Source organism: Falco peregrinus, chromosome 4 (assembly GCF_023634155.1).
Source record: "Falco peregrinus isolate bFalPer1 chromosome 4, bFalPer1.pri, whole genome shotgun sequence".
NCBI classification, from domain to species: Eukaryota; Metazoa; Chordata; class Aves; order Falconiformes; family Falconidae; genus Falco; species Falco peregrinus.
Window position 1 is genome coordinate 33,001,463 of NC_073724.1, and position 23,805 is coordinate 33,025,267.

A 23,805-nucleotide genomic window follows, 5' to 3' on the forward strand; every position below is an offset into this window, starting at 1 on the left:
TCCTTTCAACAGAGTTACAATGAAAATGCCTTAATTGGATACTTGCCTCCATATGTTTTGGGGACAACCCGTGGGACCTCATTTTCTGATATAAATGTAAAATGGAAGATATTGGTTGTCTGGTGCTCTCTGGTATCTGCATCATAAACTTCACTGTGTACTCGCACCTGGATGTAGTTTTTTTCTGTGTAACAGACCTACACAGTTAAGACAAGAGTTACAGTTCGTAATTTATCACTGGCACTGAAAAACTGTAAGACTTAATTACACTGTTTAACAAGAAAAGTCATACACTCTCATAATGCACTGTTCATCATCAGTGATTAACAGTGACTACAGCAAAGATAAGTTTTTCTCCTTATTTAAAAGGAATCAATTCCTACCTGTCCAGAAAGCAGTAATAACGATCCAACCTCAACTGGCCTCTGAAACATGATATCATCCACTGACACGATAAACGGTCTGGAACCCCTGAGCAAGAAAAAGAGAAATTTCTTCAAGAATAATGAGGGTGTTTGGAGAAATTTAAAGTATTTCATTTTCAGCATTTTAATGAAGGGTTGCTAAGGAATAAATCTCTTTCTTAATCAGAGGCCACAGGAAGTGCTAAAAGAATTATGTCATCACCCAAGAAAAAAATAATTGGAGGAAACCTCTCACATGAATAAAGAATACACGCTCTCTAAGGATGCATCATTATTGTATCCTATGACTTACACTTGTTAGGCAATCTTCACGCCATCATTGCTTAGGCCTCAGTTTTCCAACTAACAGAAAACACTTAACATCGGGACGCAAAGACCTTTGTTGGGTGATGACCTCAGTCACACAAGCACTTACTAGAAGTTCAGAAACCATCTCTCTTGTGTACAGAACGAAAAGATGTAATATTTATTTGATAGAATGTCTATTTATATGATTAGAAAGAAAATGTATCTTCAAAAGGCAATCTCAATAGCTTGGTGAGATAAAAGAAAACAGAAAAAGGATGTATTTTCTATCTTGACATGTAATGCTTAAAAACCAAGCCCCAAGGAGCAAGATGCCAATCTCTTCATAAGCACAATAGGTGCTCTAAGTAAAACAGTGCTGTGCACTAATAGTGCAAGATTCTACTAGACACTTAGGTCTTTTCTACTCAAATTGTCATTAGGTTGGTTAGCTTGGCTTCTGACCTCTGCATACATGCAGAGCGCTCTGGATTGCATAAATATTGCAGGTCTACAACTCACCCATAGCTGCAAGCAGTTGCCCATCCCAATTCAAATGCCTTTCTCATGAGAAAACCCCCAAAGATCCTGTTGAAGATGTTCCGTTCCTGTATGTAGACACAAGAAAAATCAAACTGCCATATTACATATATTCTTTTCAAAGCATTGTGTTGAAATCTGCACTTCAGTCTTTAACTGAACTCCCAGCATCTTAATGTATAAAAAGCACTACTGAAATACATATGCAAAAGTCCAAATGGCTGAGGCAACTTTACTTAATAGGAGCTCATCCAACTCATTTGACAACATAAGATAAAAGCCTCAAAATCATGTCAGCAATCAGAAGCCCAACTTAAACATCTTACAGAAGAAATTCTTTACATAAAATGAATAATCTGGTAAGAAAACAAGGTAATTAAAAATCTTCTATTTTGCAGTGGTAATCCATACATTTAATAGAAAAATGAGAAAAGAAACTATGATCTAAATACGTTGCAAGGACTGCAGAACTGAAACAAAATAACGCATTGACTGATCTTGCAAGACATTTCGTAAGTAACTGTTTCTGTAATTCATTTAAAAATTTTCAAAATACCTGAGGATGGCAAATCTGTAGGCCTTTCAACTTTGCATCTTCCATCCACACTGAATTGGGTGGTAATTTACGACTCCGGAAACTTACCATCCTTTGGAAGAGACAATAAACTTTACAGCCCATGTTAGCAGAATTCAGCAAGTCAAAAATGCACAAATAGCAAATGCAGACACACACAACCAAAAAACCACACCAAAAAAAATCCCCAAAATAGAAATGCTATCACTAAAAGCTGTTCCAACTGACCCTGAAGCCTTATCTAAAGTGATACTTTGATCTGTTACTTATGTGAATAAACAAGCTCGAGAAAGGTACTTAAAAGAAAAGATGAATCACAACCATAAAGCAAGGCACTTTGTCAGAAAAGCCTTCACTCTGATTTTTAAGTCATAATATGAATTGAAAGCACACAATGAGCTAACAGAGTAATTCAACATCAAACATGCAGATGGTTTGAGGTTTTCAAATCCAGACAGAACGTGTACAAAACAAATCTGCTAATTTTAAGGGAAAGCATGTCTCACTTTAGTAAACAGCTTTGAAAATAACAATTGTATAATATTAGCAATTTAAAGAAGTTATAAGTGATCCACAAATACTGCACTAGTGCCATTAGGCATTGCTCTATCACCGCTGACACTGGACGATTCCACACAAATTTCAAGTATAAAAGAAGTACCCCAACAAGAGTCTCCTTTAAATAATATTGTCAGGTATTATATTTAAAACACATTGCAAGGTTACTTGGTCAAAATATGGCCATTCTTCCTAGATATCATGGCAGAAAACTCTTAGACTGTGCAAGTCACAGGGCTTCAAAACCATTCCATTCCCTTTTTTGGTTAAACATCAGCCTTTTTCCTCAAGATTATTCCTAACAGCTTGCTGAGAAACTCTTTGTGCTTACACTGTCACTTTCACCATCTTGGTACAGCTATCACCTTTTAACAACAGAAGACTCTTTTAACAGATGCAGATGTCACATTAAAGTTTGTACCTGTGTTTCAAATAGAACACCACGGCATTTAAATGGTGAAATGGGAGAACAAAATGCCTACGTTTATCCCAGACTACCCTCTTAAGAGCACCCACTTAAAAGGCACATTACTTTTTCATAGGACTTCAGTTCTCCTCTACCCCTCCCCTTCTTGCCTTGTGTCCAATGTATTAAGGAATATGTCATGAACAATGTTTCTTTCTTCTGCAGTGGGAGCCATTTTCAGTAAGGAAGCAGTGCTGAAATCAATCCTCTTCAGTTTGTTCACTAAACATTAAAAAAAACATATTAGAGTTCAAAGAAAAAAACCAAACATACATTTGGCTTGGCTCTGAAGATATTAACCTGGAATCAGCCCTCTCTTTCCTTTTTTCTTTCCCGCCCCCCGGAAGTTAAAAGCTATAACTTCACAGTCCCATAGATTCAAACAGAAGTTTGGCTTTTAGAATTGACTGCATCAAAGAAAAAATAAGGCAGAAGTTTGCTGTTACCTCCCCAATGTGATGAAGATCTTTTTTATGTATACACTATGATAGCCACCCACCACTCCCACAGAAAACTTAAGTACTCTCCTCAAAGTATGGAAAAATGCATCAAACAAGAAACTCTACAGAACAAACAACCTTCTTCAGGTTTTGCCAATGGTACAAGAATGCAAGTTTATGACAGAACTCATTGCCATAGGCCACAATGATTGAAATTTTAACTTAAAAGATCTTCTGTTCAGTTTCTTCAGTCTTTAGTGTTTCTCTAATTCTCTGCTCTAAAATTCCAGCCTGAAACAAAGATGGAGGTACAAACTCCTTCCCCTGTTCTTCCCCTTACTTCTTCTGAGTTTCTTTCCAGAAGGAACATGGGCACCGAGACAGGTAAGGAGCTGTTGTGGTGTACCTAACAGAGCCACCACGGGGGCAAGCGATCAGCCAGAGCACTGGGAAAGCCTGTGCTGCACTCAGATTTGAAGCAGAGCGAGCATCCTGGAAACGGAGAAGTCTACTGGGGGGTGCAGAGCACATCAGGAGTGCCCTTGTCTGTCAGTTTAGCCAAAGTTTCCAAAATTGTGACAGCAGGCTTTTAAACTGTCTTACACTACGGACACACGAGACAGAACAAAAACATGATTTTAAACAAATCAGGAGCATTTCTAAGTGGCAGAAGTTCTGAAGTTTACTTCCTTGCAGCTATTAAGTTGAACCCGAGGCAGACATGCATACTACCAGGAAACATGACATACATTCCCCTTGCTTGAAGATTTCTTCTTCCTCAGGGCTCTCAGGAACGAGTGGATTAACAAATGCTGGCCTATGGACAGGAATTTTTTTCTAAGTTACAAACTTTACAAGAATTTGTCCTGTAAATACATTATAACAGTCTTCCATTATTGCTTACTTACACAGTACAAGATGAAATGACATATTTCAGGTTATAGCACAGAAAAAAATATATTATTTCATAATGTGCAGCTGCCAACAGAATATCACATTAGCTTTAAGTCTGAAGAGGCAGCGAAGTGATCCAACCACTATCTAGTATGATTAAGAAAGAGTAAGTCATGCATCTATGCTTCTTAAAGAGCTAAAACTGTACCCATAGATTATAATTAAGATTATTCAAACAGAAAGCTGTTTAGAAACTCAGCAAATTAAAATGTGATGAGCCAGGATAGTCTAAAACAGATACACAAATCTTGAATGGTACCATTCCACCAACCAGGACGAGCATAGTGCTGTAACTAGCAAGTGTTCTTATAATCTACACGCTCCCACGACAGCCTTATCAACAGCTAAAAGCTGTTTACGACGTGTACCCCTTGTCAAAGACGATATGAGGCTGCCTTCAGCATGAATTTGTGTTTTTATTTTACTGCACAAACAACTTTAACCTAATTATATAACATTTAATTATTTCTTTTCACAAGGTAAGGCAAATGCTTATTTTCCAGAGCCATTCTTCCCCATAATTTCTGATTATTATTTTTCTATTTTCAGCATTGAAACAAATGCTTAGAACAATATATACATAGACATACACACAGATATCTGCCAAATGATTCACCTCTACCCCAAGCCTTTACTTATGCTGGTGACAAAAGGCATGCAGAGAGGATCTTTTCACTTTGAACAAACTGCTCTTTCCCAGTTTGCTAATCGTCTGGATTTTGGAGACACACCAGCTCCTTCCTTCTCCATCACAGAGCTCATTCTCCCTCTCCTCAGCTCAGGACACATCTACATCAGCTCTCCTGTCCAAGCCCCAAGCTGCTGAGATGCAAGTTTGCTATGGTCCAAAAGCCACACAACCATGTTTCTGTGACACTATAACCAACGTAACATACACCCTGTACCTCTCTGAAAAGTTTCTACCTTACATAGGACAAACACCCTTCTTGTATGGACAGAATGCTTCCAAAACACAGTGGGCTTGTGGACATCTGGCTTTAAGAACAGCCACTGAACTTTGTATCTATCTACACGAGTCCATGTAGGCTTGTCCCCAGTCAATTTGCTAGTGTATAATTACATCAGATTTGATTTACTTCTGTTGCAAAACAAGTCCTTACAATGGGAACCATAAATTTTTTCTTTTAATGTATGGGATGTCAATGGGTTCTAAAAAAAAAATAAATCTCATAAGTTTGATGGAAACCTACCTAAAAATTATTTATTCCTGATAATGTTAGAAGTAGCTATGTCAAGCAAAACTCCTTCATTATATACAGGCAATTATTTAAACTAGTTAAAACCAGAAAATTGTTTATTACTTTTTCAGGCTATACAAGAAGGAGGTAAGAAATGCATCTGATTTTTCTGGAGTCATCAACCAAAACTGAAACTCAGTAGCCTGTTAGTTTAATGACTAAGAAATTGCAGAGAGAGTAAAACCAGAAAAATAAGAAAGTTCTTGGTGGTGTTTTTTTTTTTTAAAGTTCTGTGGGAATACTTACCTGTTCCAAGTTACTTACATAAGCAAGTGTTAGGCTGAATTATTCTGATGACACCTATCACATCAATTAGGGAATTAATGGCATTAGCCACTTAAAGACTATTCAACCATTAAAATTCAATCCATTCTGGTTTTAGGGCAAGAAGGCAATTAATTCTAACAACCACTAGAATGCAGGTGGGTTTCTAGAGACTCATTCACTTCTGTTTCCATCAGGTCAGTCATTCAAACACAGGGAAAATCTGTTAAAGGGTCAGATCCCAAGACTAATAGCAATTCCTGGTATCATCTGACTGCTGAAATCAATGCTCTGAAGTTTGCTGCAGGGAAGTAACACTTGCCAGCAGAAAACATTGACCATGTGATTTATTTATCACCTACGCTATATGGCTTCTACACGTACATAGCAAGCTGCCACGTCTGTTATTTTCACCACAGTGGGAGTCTGAAAACTATTTTCCTGTCCTACAAATTACCGTTTGTTCTCTGGATCCCGGGCCACCATGACAAAGGTTGCATCTAACACAGGGCTGTAGTCACCATCATGTAGCTACGAGAGACAGGAAACAATTCTATTTTTAAACTGTAAAACTGTAAGTGTGCTTACAAGTCAACATCAACTATTCCATCACATTGTTAATGTTTACTTTCACACTCCAACATCCCTTCCAAGAACCTTCACAACAGGTCCAAGAGAAGGAAGTAACACAAATTAAAACTAGTTTAAGGAATTCTGCAGTGTAAACCTTAAGCAGGGAATGCTTATTAACTACCACGTTCAGCTGGGAGGGAAGGAAACCAACACAGGCATTTTAAAAGGACCTATTACCCTTTATTCTGAGAAATGCCAAAACATTTTTTTGTCAACACCAAACTGTCACTAATGCCGGCACTTCAAGGACTTCCAACAATAGTGGTGTAACATTAACTTCTACATCAGAGACTTTACTTAAGGAGACCAACAGAACAAAAAAAATACTTACCTGTTTATCTGAATTACAGCCACTAATATTACTTGTTTATAGCATATCTTTCTTACTCTAAATAAATAACTGAATTAATATTTCAGTTAACTAATCAACTGACAGCAAATACTCAATAGAAAGGTTAAGGATTTTAAAATTTAATTACTAATATTCCCTTTGCTTCCTGCACAGTGTAGTCTAGTTACACCCTTCATTGATTTCCTATTATTTAGTATTTAATAACTCATTACACACACTATGCTACACAGTAGATAAAATGAGCACAAGAGATATGATTTAATACTGGATCCAAATACCAACATTAAAATTTATAAATCTATAAAATGCAAAGGTAAAAGAAAAATAAAGTTTTTCAAAAGCAAGAAGAAACTTATTCAAGAACATGCAGAGCACAGTCACCTATTTTTTCTGCAGGAGTACTGTGTTGCTGTTTAATTACAAAACAATGGTTAAGAAAAATGTGTCTCAAAAGAAAGATTAGCAACAGATATCTTGTTGCACCTAGACTACTGGAAGCTATCTTGGTCTTCAAACACTAGGGCTGTGTCAAGCTCTTCAAAAACAGTTATTCTAGAAAATATAGTTCAGATTACTAATGTCATTATCCAGAATTCCCACTGAAGCATCTCATGCCTGTCATAAGATAGAGAGAAGTCACAGAACTAACCTGTAGCATGTGCATCTTCACTTCCATGGAGGTCCTCCCAACCCAAGAAACGTTGCCAGTAAATTTGATGTCACAGTCTGGATATATAATCTTCTTGCACAAATCTACAAGACAAACATTAGAGGTTACTGGAGACAAATCACTCACACGTAATACTAGAAAGACTGGATTCTCTACGACCTTTTTGTGTTCTGCAAGTCGCAACACAGGCAAAGACAACTCAGAAAAGACAGTTGTTGCAAGGGACCACCACGCTGCTAGCCTGCAGTTTCTGCCTTATCAGACTTTGAAAGCCAGAACAGGAGGAGGAGGAGGTGGGCACACAGGTGGCAGATGGACAGCAGAGCCACAGAGGTGTTCAGCCACACAAGCAAGGTCCAACTCCACCAGAACAAACACTGTTCAATAATGAAGCTAAGAAACTCACATGCCAAAATAAAACCAAACACAGAAGTGCAGGAAGCATGAAAGTTGTATTTTGAAGGGAACCATTTGAATGAAATGCTGAAAAGAATCTACAAAGCCGTCTTCCCTCTTCCATTCAACAAAAGCCATAGTACTCAGAGTTCAAAGCCAAAACAAGATGAACTAAATGGAAGAGTGAAGAAGGTATCCGCAGTAACATCCATGGGAAGGCAGTAGCTGCTAAAAGTGTAAGACAAACAGATGAAAACATTTCTACTGACCAAATTGCCACTTACTGATTTTATCCACCAGAGCTGTAACTATTGATAAGGGAGACCTTGGCTGCATTTCCTGCTTGGTGTGAGTGTAGCAAATCAGAACTGTGGAGAGAACAAAAATGGAGTCATCTCTCTAACAAAAACTTCAATGGTGCATGAAAAGTACCTGCAAAATACATACTTAAGTATCATACTGTAGGAGTGCACATGACTTCCACATGTTCATGTATGTAACTCACAAGATTGCTATAAAGAAAACAGTGATTCAGCAGTTGTCTCAGTTATATATGTATTTACTTACTACAAAGAGAAATTTAACTTTAAATCAGCACTTTGCTCCACTTTCAAACCCACGTAATCTCTTCCCTCTACCCCTGCAGCCCACTGTCTCAGATCCTACCTACCTTCTGTTTTGATTTCATGCAGGTTGTCCAAGGACACAAGCTATCTGAGGACTTACTTTCAAGTACTGATTCCTTTAAAGGGATGCCGATTAGATAAACTGTGCCTTACAGGCATGAAAGCATAGTCAGAGGTAATTATCACACTGTAATTATTACTAGCCAAACCACTATTTAAATTAATTAGCTCTGCTCATAAAAGCATATCCAAGTAAACAGAGTCCGTAGAGTAATACAAGACTGCAAAGACTATTTTTTCTAGTACTCGTGTGATTTTCACTCAACACAGATTTCCATACCGAAAAGTATCTGTTTGTGCTTAATGCGATAAAAGAGGAGGAAGATCTCTGTCCTTCCACATAATCCAAAAAGTTTTTCCCTAAAATTACTGAAGTCACAATTCTAAAAACTGTTATACCTATGAACTCATGCCATCAATATGATTAGTAAAAGCCTGAATGTCATCTATCAGAACCCTATTGCCAAAGACAAAAAAATGAAAGCTGACCAGACCTTTATGCAGTACATCTGTCAAGATCACAGAATGTACTGGGGAGGGGGAATGGAACAGTATAATTTCCTGTGAAAACTGCTGACCACCATCCTGAATATTGTGTAACTGGGACAGGTATCTTAATTCAAAACGATACCTCCTCAGTGGAACTGACTGAAGCCCAGTATGACTACAAACAAGGCAAAGACATTCTGTGCTGCAACAGGAAAAACCTAAGATGTTCACAGATTTCCAGAGAAAATAAACAAGGCACAGAATGAAAAACAGGCTCATCTCATTCACCAATGAAGCGCAGCCAACAGTTTCAAGTCCCCTTTTCTAATTCAGGACAGGTACTGAAGCCAGTTACCTTCCACATCCCAGAAAGAAATATAAACCACCTAGCTGTTTTGTCTGTCCTTGATAGACAGGTGACACACATTCACTTGTTTCTCTGCCTTCCTCAGTTTTGCCCACCTGGACCCGCAGAAGGTCTTTCCTGCCAAAAAAAACCCAAAAAGCTGTTCCATTCAGACCCTTCCCTTAATAAGCACTTATTCTTTGTTAAAAATCTCCATCAAAATGCTCCCAACTAGCTACAGAACTCTGATGAAGAAAGAAGCCACCTGGTGAGATTTAAAGAAAAAAGTATCTCCAAGTTATATTAATAACCTAGCACTTATTTTAGCTGCAAAACAAAAGTCAAAGATCTTGAACTTTTAAAGACCACAAATAAATTAAAAGGAGAAAAAAAACCTAAGAAAGCTAATTCATGAAATAACTGAGTTGGTTTTACCCGTAACATCAGTTTGGAGTCAGAACCCCAGAATCTATACCAAGCATTTTTCATTTGTTCTCAACGGATGCATTCTGTTCTTTCCAGATTATACTCTCCTCTCCCCAAAGGGAAGATTAAAATATTTGCACCTCACTCTGTTGGGTTTTGTGTTGGTTTTTTTTTGTTGTGGGGTGTTTCTTTAAGTGAAAAATCACATGTTGAAATGGTGGATTCTGCAGATTTTCTCTGATTTAACACTCAATGCACATTCATAACCTAGGATCAGTCATCAGTAAATTATTCTTGTAGATGGTCCCTTACAAAGTTGGCAGAGACAAGAAGCTGAAGCTGACCAATTTTGCTTCTGTCTGTTCTTTATCATCCTTCCTTCTCCTTCAGCATTAGTATCTTTTGGTTTTTTCCTTCTCCTTTGAGATAGCGCATTGATATTATTCCCTCTCTGAGGTCATATATATCACCCAAACAGTGCTCAACAGTACTCAAACTCACTTTGTCTGCATTACTTGTGCATTCTTTACAAGGGTATAGATACATACCTCCTAAACTGTCGAGATCTTCAAGTATCCTTCCAAACCTGTAAGGTTTGTAAAACATAAAAATGTAAAAATTTTTGACAATTAAATACCTACATACACAGTAAATGAAAGTTAATACTTTCTTGTGTGTCACATAGATGTTTTGTTACCTTACACTGTTGTGTACATTCAGGTACTTTTCTCTTATTTCAGGTTGACTTCCTAGAGGCAGAATAACTTCCAAGTAGCTATCCTTCATTCTTCTAGGAGGGAGATCTTCCTGCCGTTTTGCCAGTAAAGTGTGAAGAGCTTTTCTTTCTTGCATTGCTTGCACATGATCCCTGGTAAGAAAAAAAAAACCAAACAAAAAACATTCTGTCTGGAATATGACAACAGAACCTAGCTAAAAGATGTCACATTGAAGATTATCAAAATGAAAACAAAAAAGCAGTAAAAATAGCAAGACACAGTAAGCGTGACTTGAAAAGAAAGTGAAATGCACACAGTGAGATAATGCTAGGCAAGACTACTGCAGAAAACTTTTTAAATAGTTATATGTACAAGTGGCAAACACAAACTTTGCACTAAGGAGATGAACAAAGTTTATCTAACTCTGAATGCTCCCAAAACGGTTCTCCTTGAAAAGAACAAATCGGACATAATTTAACCTATGAGGGTTTGTGCATATTCATGTCTTCTACAGCTACTGTATCACAGCTCTTCCTACAGCGTCCATTTTAAAGGACTCTCAACTTACAATCTCTCCCATGAAGTAAAGCGGATGTATAGTGCTGGTTAGTACTACCAACACAGAGAACTGATCTGCTAAGATTTTCTCTGATCCACAGGTGAGTTCTCCCTTCACAGCATCAGTTCATACAGCATACACTTGATCAGCAAGCTAAAAGAGAAAATGAATCTATTTTTTTTTCTCTCTCTCTCTGTTCCTACCCAGTCATCTTACAACTATACAGGAAAGTCATAGAAAGATAAAATACAGAAAAGGGAGCACTACCCTTTCAGAACTGCTTTTCCAGCACCACCAAGTCAGAGGGAGTAAGGCCCAACTTACTGTCACTTCCTTCCAATCTACCAGGTTGGTTCCTTACACAGTATCTACGAGATATAACAATCTTGCCCAGCACTCTCTCTTACCTGTTCCTTCAAAGTTCCCTCCCCTTCAAAGTGCAACTTGGCTCAATAAAACAAGTATTTCATAACATCCCTAGAACCAGCAACAAAGCATTAAAAACCCAAGGGTTAAACATGCATCAGTTCTGGTATAAAGCCAAGGAGTATGCAAAACTATGAATCCATTTCATAGAGCACAAGAAGGCATAAAATACTATGTAACCAAACAATTTTAAATTTGTGGATATGTGCCATTCACTCAGTTGTGCATGCTGCATTGCTGAGATCCGAGTGCCATTGTGTTTAACAAAACCAACTTAAAAAAAAAAAAAAAACTGAAAGAAAACAACAGAAAGAACCTTTTCACCAAAAAGAAACTTTGTCTTCAGTTTTGACTTTGGATGAATTGCGGGTATTAGCTGTTTAAGATAAAGACTTTTTTGGCTTGAGTTTTCTTTTTGGAAGAGGAGAGGTACAAAGCAGTCACACTTTGACTTACACTCCCTCTTTTCTGTTTAGTAATTTTTGGGGAAATATGAATAACCCGTGATCAAAGAAAGTAAAAGTCTAGCAGAAAATTTCAGTTTGTTTGTTTGCTTGCTTTAAATACGAAATACGGTTTACCTCATCTAAGCAACATGACTACTGCAGAGTTCAGAGAAAATAGAAAGACAATAACCTCCTCCAGAGAGTTAATGTTTGAAGTTATGCCACTGCATAGAAATAGAATATACTAGATGACTAAGGAAACATGCAATGTCCAAGGTGATGCACCTTTCTGCTTTTTAAAAGATTTGTTTCCGAGATCTTTCAGTGAAAAGTTTAAGAGAAATTAATCAGAGCCTAAATCAGAAACTTGTCTATAAACACAGAGAAACCAAACAATAAAGATTTCACTATATTCTGTTTTCACCAGTCCCATCCTGGCTCCTCTGGGGTCAGCAGCAGAACTCTTCTTGACTTCAGCTTCAGAATGTACTCTTCAATATATGGAAATATTAGGCTCAAGGCAATAACATTTTTCAACACATACTGTTACACACTGCAGTGCTAGTCATACAGTAACAATCTCTTATCCAAGTCTTAACTAATACCTGCCCTACACATTCGGAGAAATGACATTATATTTATTTCTGAAATGGCCACAGCTCTTATCTAGACTATAATTAGCAATGAACAAATTAATAGTTTTAATTACAATTTAAGTACAAAAGCAGAATAAATATGTAAGCAAGATATTTCTTTCTAATACAAAATGCCACTGACCTTTACAAGAGAAATCATAAACCAGTGTTTCCTTTTAGTAAAATTAACAGCCAAAAGTACTCCTCCAGCATGCATCTCTCCTCTCTCCCAGCAATCCAGATGTATGTGCATCAGTCTTTCCCTAGTTCCCATTTCAGGACCCCTATCAAGCTGTTCTCTTTGGTTTGTCCTCTTTAGTCATTCTGTGGCCTAAATGAATTAAAGCACTGGCTGTTCAGTCTCCACGTATCAGTTCTTTGTCACTCCATTTTAAAAGTGGGATCTCAAAGGCTGCATGATCCATGTCCTTCAAACCTCCCCACATTAAACCCAACATTCTCAAGCACTCCCAGCTATGGGCTCCCTGGCTTAATTTCTTCAGGGGAGTTAGAGCACACAGTACTCTGCAAACCATTTCTACTGTATTTTATACAGCACAAGAAACGTACCTATCTAAGAAAAACACTGCTGTGGTGATCCTGGCTTCAGTCTGCTCTCCTTCCAGGGTGGGAGCAGTCGGGGAAAAGAAACAGATGGAAGATCAGATTTGACCAGAGCCCTCTAAAATCTTGATCCTCGGATGGCTCCTCCCCAGCCATTCTGGGCTGCAGGGAAGGCTTTTTTAAAAAACAACCTTTAAACCCCTTTTTAGCTGACCTATTGAGAATTTTAAGCCCCCTCATGCTTGGATACTAGTCTTACTAAGCAAAACTCAGCTTCCCAGATTCAGGCACTTTCTTTAGCATGCCTATAACCTTGTTTAGATAAACCTAGTCAGAAGGCCTGGACACATCAGACACTCCACCCAGGCAAATCTCTATTCATTTCCTTATCAGTGCACAAAGTGTGAAAGAAGAGCTCAGCAAACACAGCTATAAGAAAATTAACAATCAATAAAATAAATATGGGACCAAGCAAACTGCAATACACAATTACCCCAGACTGCTATATTGACTTTCTCAGAACTATTAACAGTAGAGGATTACAGTCAACTCTGGTTTATCCAATGTAATGAAGAGGGAAGAAGGTAACCTGAATAAAGCCAAAACATCAATGATTTAAATTATAGGTAAATTCATCTAAAATTAAGCTACAGCAGAGAAAAGAAATGCACAAGATGCTCCTGACTAAGGAGACCCTGATCCTGAGCTCACAATTTTCCAAAGTGACATGGATGCCACCAGGCCATTTGTAATGCAACCTGCTTCACACTGAACCAGCTCAGCTGCCTCTGAATCCAGTGCAGGATAAATCCATTATGTGGGTAATCCACCAACAGATAACTCAAGAGTAACAGCAACATTTCCAGCCAGACAGTACAACTCTTAAACTTCCATCAGAGCTAAAGCTAATAGGAAAACCTTGTAAACATCAAGATCACGTTTTGTTCCTTTGGTGCTAAAGATCTTCTGTCAGAGAAATTTCAGAAGTTGGTCAACCACAAAGTAACAATTCAGAAACCTTGTCTGCATTGCTTTTCAGCTGGATCTTTTTTCTTTTCCACTCAGGCAGCTAACATTGTTAACTTCCACTACCACAACCCTGAGCTCTGGGTTTCACAAATAAAATAAAACACATTTAATGTACACTGTACCTCCAGTTGGTAGATGCTCCCACTATATCCCTCAATCTGCTCCGCACTGAAAAAAAGAAAAAACACACAAAAAAACCAAGCAAATCAAGCTTAATTCTGTAAGTGATGAAGATGAGGTTGTGTGGTGATAAAAGGCACAATCCTCATCCCAGAACAGGAAAATTAAGCAAATTCATGCAAATAGCAGCCCAGAAACAAAAGTTTGGCCAAATCCATGATGCTGTTAGTAGGCATATCACAATAATGGCCTGAGTAACATGATTCCATAGCTTACTGTGTATAGCCAACAAGGAGTGTTTGTTAATGCAATCAAACACCTGCAGGGCTAATTAACAGCTGAAAGAGACAGCAGATCAATATCAGATTGAGGAATTCTGATGTGAAAATATTTCAGCCTAAACATAAAAAAATTGTGGAAATAAAATGTATCAGAAAGTCATAAAAGAACGTAAAAAGGAACAGTGCAGCTGGGAGACGGGGAATAAGGAGAATACTATTTAAATAATCCCACCTGTGAAGGCAGGTAATGTCAGCAGACTGGAAATTTTTAGCAGTCTCAAAGAACACAGCGTTAAGACACTGAAAACAGGCCTATAAAACCTATTCCAGCACTGTCTGCACTAGAGAGTTAATACTAGCTCTGCACAAGGTTTTCCTAAATTTCAAGAATAATCTGCATAAGCAGGTTTTCTACTCCTCCCTCAGATGAGGCTATTAAGTGTGCTAAGGTCCCATCAAATCTATCAAACTACCCCATCATTGTTAGCCAGGTGAATGTATGCTATTTGGAAACAGCTGAAAACAAGCAGCAACAATTACCAAGCTCAGAACAGAAGCTGAGAGCTGAGCAAGGGATTCCCTGCTTACTTACAAAGATGTTAATATAAGGAAGTTCAAATATTAGGACAAAATAGTTAGGGACACGTCAAGGAAGGGCTACCCAAAAAAAAAAAAAAAAAATCATGATGAAACAGAAAGAGGACTGCTGGTGACTCATGAGCTGATTCTTTGTCCTTCTAGATTATTAGACGTCATCAGGCTTGGCACTTTTCAAGCTAAATGCCCAGTCAGAGTATTCACAGCGATTAGCAAGCTGTTCAGAGAACTCTGGAGCAAGCAGAGCCTGATTTCCTAAGTATTAAATCACATACCTCTCTCTCACCCAGATCCACGTGGTTCTGCCTCCCTCCTCCCCACACAGTCGCTTCAGTTTCTGCTGCTTTCCTGTCCAAGTCCCCCATACCACCACTGCAACACCCCTAACCTCCTCTCTCTCTCTCGTTCCTCCCTCTGCAACACCTGGTCCCTACACTCCCAGCCTGCTCCTGTTTTGCCTGCCCTCCGGACAAGCACCAGCGTGAGCTGTGGTTAGCCCAGAGGCAGGCAAGGGGCTGACTGCCAGCCAGCCAGCGCACAGCCCCCTGTCACTCACCAGCTGCTAGCAAACACCACGGTGGTGGCAGACCCCAACACTAGCTGAGGCACCCTGCCGGACCTCTGATTTGGAAGCCAATTTTCACAAAGCTTGTGGAAACACATTTCTCTTCAAGATTTGTGCTCGTCATTTTGGCTTCGAGATTTTTGGCTGACATCAAGCAACAGAAGGTTCTAGAAGAAGAGGAGGACAAGAACATAGGCAGACAAAGACGAAACAGGTTGCTTAGGCCTCACTTCTTTAGGAGAGGAGGCTAAAATCATGTTTTGAAATTAGAACAGTTCCACTACTAATTCTAAGAACAAAAAAAAAATTTCACTGAAAGAAACTGATTGAAAACTAAGCTTAGAGTTGGGCGGGTTTTTTTGGAAGGGGGTAAGATCTGATTCTTTTTTTCTTAAGAAGCAGCAGGCTTGTACAGAACAGATACTACCTTCCTGTTACTCATACTCCACCGGTAAAACTGCCATAGCATGCGTTTGATAAATACAATGTTAGCAGAAACACTGTTACAGCTTCTAGAACACAAAACCTCTGTTTTCCAACAGGTGCAGACTGGGCTGGGATGGAGAGGGAATAAACAGCACTTTCTCATTGTCTAAACAAAGTTCATTTTCCTTTTCAACCCTAAAGAGGTAAAAGGCTCTGAAAAAAAATCTCGAGTCCAAACGTGCAAACATGTATATACACTGTTAGTCACATTTAATACTTCTGCTTTCAATTTCAGGCATACAAGTAAGTATTTGCCAGGCTCAGACCACGTAATTTTTATTTTAACAATAAAAGCAACAAAGTGTAAAAATGTTTCCAAATTTGCCAAGCTAAATCTAGTCCATTTTACAGGCTCACAAAAAAAAAAAAAGTACATGGGTTTTCTCTTTCCCCCCTCCCTGAGAAAACTATATTGCTCTTCTAGATATTAGTTATCTTACAACAGAAATTTAAGTAAGTAATTAAGCATAAAAATCCATAAACTCTTTCTCCTTTATTTGGCAAATGTCTTAAATCTGCAAAACAATTAAAGCAAATGGGGCTTATCCACCATTATCATGCTGTGTATCTCACATGTCTCCTAACTGGGATCAGTGGATCATTAATACCAGAGCAGCAGGGTCTGAGTTTATTTGCACTGTGCTGTGAGAAAGGACACGAGGGCAGCTGGACAAGATCACTGCATTCATCTCTGCTAATGAGATCCACGTCCCCTTGTGTTGGTGCCTCTCCAGACTGTATCCAAGTTCAGGTAGACCACTGCAATGTATTTTACTACCAGTTTTGGTATAGTGCTTGTTCTGGACTTCAGTGAAAGATGTGGATTCAAATGTCTAAAATGAACCTAAGTACTGCAGGAGCCACTGCGTAAGAGATTTTGTATCCCACAAGCCTCTCAGAAATGTGTTACCCAGCACGCCACCAGAAACACAGTGTGCGGACAGAGATCTAGTACAACAACATTGCCACAAACAAGATCAGAGCCATTCACTCGAGGCAAAGAGGCTTTAAGCAAGTCGACAGAGAAGAATACTAGCGTTTCATTTTTCATGAATGCTGAAGTAAGGAAAAACAGTAGCTAAGTAAGTTCAGTGTTACAGCAAATATTAAAATATGTACAGATTACCACAACACACCATTATTCACATGAATGGGTAAGTGTCCTGTGGAGTGGAAAACACAGGTTAGATTAACAATTACAAGAAACAATGCAAATTACATCCAGTAAGGAGTTACCAGATTATTCTATCTGCTTGAGTTCCGTTTAGCCCATGTTCCTTAGTTTCAGTAGGAAACATGTCCTTGCCCAATTTACAGTCAGTATCTTTGTCTTTTCAACTGAGTTTGTCCTTTCTTTCAAAGCCAGCTTTCTAGTTCCTTTGTCTACTGGCTCTGTGTAATGTCTGCTTGCAGTGTAAGTCAGTTTTTCAAACATGGTGCTACCATGTACTATTGACAAACACCAATAACTCTGGAAAAAATATCTGGTGCATTTTTCAGGAAGCAGGATGAGAGATATCTCAGAGGAAACCTCCAAAGTCTTGTTTTGTGTAGCTTTTGGGAGAACCATGGAAGAAGCATGTAAAAAGCTAGTAAGAATAACTATTTGGTGCTTTTGTGGAAGCATGGATACCAAATTAAAGGAAACTAGTTTACATATCAGCAAAAGTCTGCATAACATTATTTAAATGTTATGATTTTGGAACAGAATCTCAAATATTTACAGTTATTGTAGTCCAAAATATATTAGTATTCCTTGGAAACAAATCAGAGACAAGGCCAGGGTGGCCTGACCTCTTTACTATTTTTACTGGCCTTCTAGATGGTATCATTGTCAAATATCCAAATAAAAGAGCAGGGTAACATTTGCAAGTATGCAATATTCTGTATCCTTGCTCCTCTCCTTTAACCTCCCAAATTACTATTTATAAACAATAATGGAAAGAACTTCTCTAACAACAAATAACTCTCATTTTCTCTTTTACTGGATAACCTGTGGTTTCTATTTAGAGAACAAAGGGAACAAGAACATCTCAGAAACAAGCAGAACTCCATAAAGGAATTATTTGTACCTGGCTCCAGCCCTTTCCCTCCTCCTCTTTTCTCAGTACGTGGGATTAGAATGCAAGAAAACTTTTATAAAAGCTTCTGAAACAGGAACATTACTGTTTATTACAATTAGAGCACTAAAACAATCTTTCAACAAAAAGCTCTACTGACAGAGCATTTTCATGAGGCAGTGCTGCTGATCTGATTAAAAGATTTATCTAAGTTTAGGAAATTAATGGTATTAGCACATTAAAGGTTCTGTAAGACATTATTTCCACTCAGGTCTTCCATTTCTTGGCCATTCTCTCCAGTCACCATAGCACCTGTCTGTACTATGTTGACTTTCTATCTAGAGCCAACCTGAGAAGCAGTTGTCCCACCAGGAAAAAAATCACACGCTCTTCCAAAACTAAAGAACCAGACAAGCCTCTAAATCCGCAACTTCAATGATTATGTGTATTTTTTGCCATTAATCTCCAAACACACAGTGATTTTCTACTACTTCTTAAACACACCATGAGCTAACAGCAAAGGGCACGTCCATTACCCAAACCATGTAAACACACAAAGAACCACCACCTGAAACAATAAACTCCTTGCAAAATGCTCTGAAGTACAGCCAATTACCTTCAGACATGTCAGGAAGCACTGGGAAGCCACTGGTCCCAGACGTGAGTGTTCTAGCCAGAACAGAAGGAAGCTTCTTCATGATGCACAACCTATAGGCAGAGCAGAAAAATTCAGTGTCATTAAAAGTAACGCCACGAAAATAAATTTAGGATTTATTTTTAGAATGGAGCTGATTACTTCAGAAACCCCCATTCCTTATTTTTATCCTGACTTTTAGAACCAGATACAATCAGTACAACAGTTCCAAGCCAGATGAAATTCCAACTGATACCTGCCCTTATTTGAAAACAAGACGAATGCTTTTCTGCTGGTAATTGTTCTCTTCTCTGACTATTCTGATGCCCTGGGAACAACAGCTTCTACCCTGCAGACACACTAACACAGACAGGGTCCACATGCATCTAGGAAATCATCCATGACCATAACCACACACTTTTCCTGCACTTGGCTGGTATGCATAGCAATGGAAAGTGGAATATCCCAAGAAGGATATCACAAGGCATCCAACACGATCCCATTCAGCTAAGCCTGGTCTTCTCCATGGCTTAGTACTGCTGCAACCCAGAACAAGCCTGAAGTGCAGGATATAATCCTCTTAGCTGTTCAGCAAGAAGGGACAACCATGAAACCCTTCAGAGAATGTAATCTACCCAGCAGTTCAGGAAAGCGTTTGACCAGGTACTGGCCAGTGCAGCTCCTCCAGGCAAGTGAAACTGCGGGAACACAAGAATACACTGAGGGTCAGCAGGAGCAAAACCTCTCGTGCTACTTCACACTGTTATCCTGACAAGGAACATGGGTTGCCGGTAATTTTCTTCAGCTGAGTCTGGGGTTTCACCTCAAACAAGAGGCAAGTCACCAGGCACCAGCAGAAAAGTTGGACCACGTACACACATACCTATACGTGTCTCCCTCATATACATATCCACACATATATATCATGTACACACGAGCTTCCTCTGTGGGCAAGGATGCTAGGAGTGCTTAAGAGAGTAAAAAGGAACACACACACACACGCACACACAAAACCCCTCAGAAGCCAGTGGAATCTCGTACACCCCGGAGATGACATAGGTGGCAACGGTGGAAACTCTCTACGACTGATGCAGCTTCTGGCCCGGGGTCTCAGAGCGCGGCCAGCGGCGCCTCCGGCCCGGCGCAGCCCGCATCCCGCAGCGCTCGGCCGCCTCCAGGCCCGGCGGTGCCGCGGGCGAGCCCCCTCACGGCAGCGGGCGGGGCGGCCGCGGAGCGAGGGTGAGGGCACGACACCCCCCGGGCAGGGCGGCGGCCCAGGGCCCTGCTCCCCTCCCCGGCACCGCCGGGAACCGCTACCCACCTCCCCCTCAGGGAGCGGCGTCTCCCCCGGCCGCCCCCCTCCGCGGCCCCGCCGCCGCGGGCAGGGGCTAAGCGGCACGGCGGCAGCCTTACCGGGTGGCCAGCATGGTGCCCGCCGCGCCGGGGCCGGGGCCGGGGCCGGGGCCGGAGCAGTCGGCGGGGCCGCCTCTCGCCCGCGCCTGCGGGGCCACGCCTGCCCCAGGCACGCGGTCCTCCAGCACCATAGACTCGCGGCTCGCCCGCACAGAGAGCGGCCCTGCGCCGCTCCCGCCGCCGCGCTCTGTGCGCTGCCCACGCAGGGCCGCTCGGAGCCGGCTGCCCGCGCCCGCTGCCGTCCCCGGGGCCGCTCCGGGGCCGCCGGGCACTGCCGCTCGGCCCCGGCCTCCGGCCAGCGACCGCGCCTTGCGCACAGCGGCGGCCGCCGGCCTCTCCGTCTCCTCGCACCCGCTCGCAGGGGCGGAGGTTGGGGCCGCCGGCGACCGTTAGGCGTCGGGCGGGCCCCGGCAGAGCGGGCGGGCCCTGCCCGCCGGGCTGTGCGTGGGACTTGCTTTGAATAAACACCGTGATTTGTTTTTGTTTAATCTATTGATTTTTAATACTCCTTTTCTTTCCGCTGTGTCTTGAAAAGGGCAGGCTCGCGGGCGCGCAGCCGGGCGTGCCGTGGCACCGGCCCCGGGCCCCTCCGCGGCCGGGCCACGCCGCACTGCACTGCACCGCACCGGCAGGGCGGGCGCTCGGCGGCCGGCGGGGCCGGGTCCGCCGCGTCACGGCCGTGTGCCGCCGGGGCGTGGGGGGACGCGGCCTCCTCCCCTGGCCAGTCACTTGGTGGCACTGTTAGGGAAGATAATGGAGAGCCTTGGGCTTGTCCTAGGGAGAAGAGGTTTAAGGAAGCACTGCCCTGTTGAGCAAGCTGTGCGGTTTCCGCAGGCGAATAATCAAAAAAATTAACTCGCATCAGAATTACTTCTGTCACTGGGAACTGAAGAACCTCAGAGCGGAGAGGCCGCTGCCAACAAAATGGTGCTCCTAGGAGGTACGAATTAGCAATGAAGTCGTTAAACATACCTTGCTAAAGATGCCACTGAGGCTGTATGAGGCTATGAGAAAACAGATGCTCTAAGCAAACAGTCAAAGTACATTAACTGGATTATTCATTATTTGCAAAAGTCACACCTCGTCAGTTTTTTTCTCTATCACATCCTTTTTGATAAATTGCTTCCAAGCAAACTAAGGTGACGTGAATTGAAAAACAGGATTCGTGTCTTTTTTTATGAAACTTGTGATAGGGTGCAGATTTCTGTTTCGAAAGACTGAGAGACTGAAGTTGTGTGCCTTGCACACTGAGCAAAAACTGCCTGGAACCAACCCTTACTACCAGCACAGTATTTCTGTCAGGGATGTGGTGCAAGCACTTCCCTCCTGTTTGATGACCACATAACCAGGCACAGGCACAAGCAAAGAGCCTGGTGGGTGAGCCTTGTTTGTGGAGAAGGCAGCAAGCAGGTAGAGTGGCATGCACGGCACGGTAGGGGAGAAGCTCCTCTCACCTGGCCTGCACCCCCGAACATCTTACAAGGCCAGTCCCCAGGTACAGCCTTTGTATATGCTGGCCTAGGCAGTCACACCTAGCTACCTGACAATGCATAAACCTGCTCTGTGTGTCTTACCGAGGAAGAAATCGAGAGTGCTATTGCAAACCTCATTCAGCTGGTTGTAGGAAAAAATGTGGAAACCTGGTATGGGCGTGTACTGCAGGTTCAAAAACCAAGAAGCCATGAAAAAATCATCTCTGGACAGGACAGAAAACTGTGCCAAAAGACAAAACCATGAATGTGACATGTAAGAAAAACATCTGCTCATCATACAAACCCCTGTTAGTTTTAAAGAAGAATTTAGATTCCCTAGGATTCTTTTTAGAGCCTGAGGTACTGCACCCAAGAACACTGATTTAAGTATATGGCAGGATCAGAGCTGAAGGGACTTCTACTGCATCCAAAACATGAAGTTATAAAACTGAGGTCTGGCTTGGTTTCTTCACAACATTTATTTCTATAACCTTTTGCATGCATGATATAGATGATGTGTGGATGCAGGCAGATAATTAGTTATGTCTAAATTCCAGCTTCATCAAATGTAAACCCATTGCATTATTCCAAATGACAGATGAGATGTATTAGCTTACAGGAATAGGGTTCTAATGACCTAAAATATGTCTACAAAGATAATAATGGAAAATGATGGTCCTTTTATTGCCAGCATATGGAAATTCATGCACTTTTGTTATATGAAACTGTTAATTTTGCATTTGCCCCGAATTCTGAGCAGTGCTACTGTGGTATTTATTTACTATTCTGTACTATTCTGATAGAAATTTTTTTTTTTTTCCTATGTACAGCCTGGTGTTGATAAACAGTAATTGTAAGTTACTTGAAAAAGTACCGGGAAGCAACTATGAACTCATAAATAACAGTGCAAGCTCTAAGTATTAGGAAGAAATTAGTCAGTAAAATGCTAAGAGAATCCTGAATGTTGTCCGAAGACTAATCTGGATAAATTACAGGTCAATATTGAATATTAATTGCATTTTCTGTATTTTGCTGCAGAGATTTGGCAGGAGATATAATTTGGAGATACAATTTGGATTGAAATACTTGAGAACATTCGATAGTATAAGAAAAATTCTATTAGCTCACTGCATTTTAATGTGGAATAGGCAGTTCTTCTCCTTCCCTATTTTATTTCTTATGAACAGAATCTTCGAAGCATGAGAGAGGCATTCATACAGGAATTCAAGGAAATCAAAGGAAATCCTAGCAAAGGAGGAAATAAAAAATTAAAATACGAGAAGTAAAGAGAATTTGATTAGTTGACGGTAAAGAAAGAAAACTGACGCCCACTTGGAGCCTTTCTGTCCAGCCTCCAAGAAAAGAGGCTGTTCAGACATTTAGGTGCAAATGAAAATACACTATCAGTACAAGTCCAGCTGAGGTCCCATAACTCTCTGAATAAATTGTCCAGTTCCATTGCCGTGAAAGGATCTTGGGGAACTAGCATGGCTATTTCCTGTAGCTTGAAACTAGACAAGACCTCCATCTCTGGAGAAGAAGTGGGGAAAACCTGCTTCTTACCTAGCACTCTGTGTGCTTTTATTAACACCAGTTCCTCTTGCACGCTAAAAAAGAAAGTGGTGTCTGCTATTTTACATGGCATTTTCTGTTTCTTCACTTACAAGTAAGATTTAGGGAGGAGATAAAATGAGGAGGACAATGCGCATGATCTTTTTAGATAATTCTAATCATTCCACCCGGCAAACACCAAAGTACCAACCCTTCTTGTGGAAGGATTCAGGTGGATTCACCGTCAGCAGGTTCTATGTGGAAGAAGCTGCTGTCTGGCAACAGAAAAGCAAGCTAATCCAGACTTCTGTGCATATTTCATTATAACAAGTAATTTCAACATTGGTTTACCTTAAACACGTTCACTAACCACTTTCCAGCATACATTATTGCATCATTTAAGAAAAACTTGATCCTTTTCAGGAGACTTACCACTTACTCATTCCCTTGGAGAGAAATGCAAATAAACAGGCTGACCACTCAGGGAT

At 40.7% G+C, this 23,805-nt stretch overlaps 1 protein-coding gene across 7 annotated transcripts in view; it reads right to left on the bottom strand.

The window, feature by feature from the left end:
• The window catches only part of ACOT9 (acyl-CoA thioesterase 9), a 28,949-nt gene that overhangs the window by 3,023 nt on the left and 2,121 nt on the right, over positions 1-23,805 (bottom strand). Inside the window, exons 1-15 of one of the 7 annotated variants that reach the window (XM_055803214.1) lie at positions 20,295-20,458; positions 18,864-18,955; positions 17,324-17,350; positions 14,261-14,306; positions 10,461-10,631; positions 10,312-10,349; positions 8,101-8,184; positions 7,400-7,503; positions 6,223-6,296; positions 4,038-4,105; positions 2,959-3,070; positions 1,807-1,897; positions 1,233-1,318; positions 384-471; positions 47-197 (exon numbers count right to left, since the gene is read on the bottom strand). In XM_055803214.1, the coding sequence (XP_055659189.1) occupies positions 47-197; positions 384-471; positions 1,233-1,318; positions 1,807-1,897; positions 2,959-3,070; positions 4,038-4,105; positions 6,223-6,296; positions 7,400-7,503; positions 8,101-8,184; positions 10,312-10,349; positions 10,461-10,631; positions 14,261-14,306; positions 17,324-17,350; positions 18,864-18,955; positions 20,295-20,425 (1,363 nt within the window). In that variant the 5' untranslated portion in view covers positions 20,426-20,458. Of the gene's footprint in view, positions 1-46; positions 198-383; positions 472-1,232; positions 1,319-1,806; positions 1,898-2,958; positions 3,071-4,037; positions 4,106-6,222; positions 6,297-7,399; positions 7,504-8,100; positions 8,185-10,311; positions 10,350-10,460; positions 10,632-14,260; positions 14,307-17,323; positions 17,351-18,863; positions 18,956-20,202; positions 20,226-20,294; positions 20,459-23,805 lie in introns of those variants that run through there. The other 6 variants (XM_055803217.1, XM_027778930.2, XM_055803216.1 and 3 more) reach the window with 6 other exon arrangements.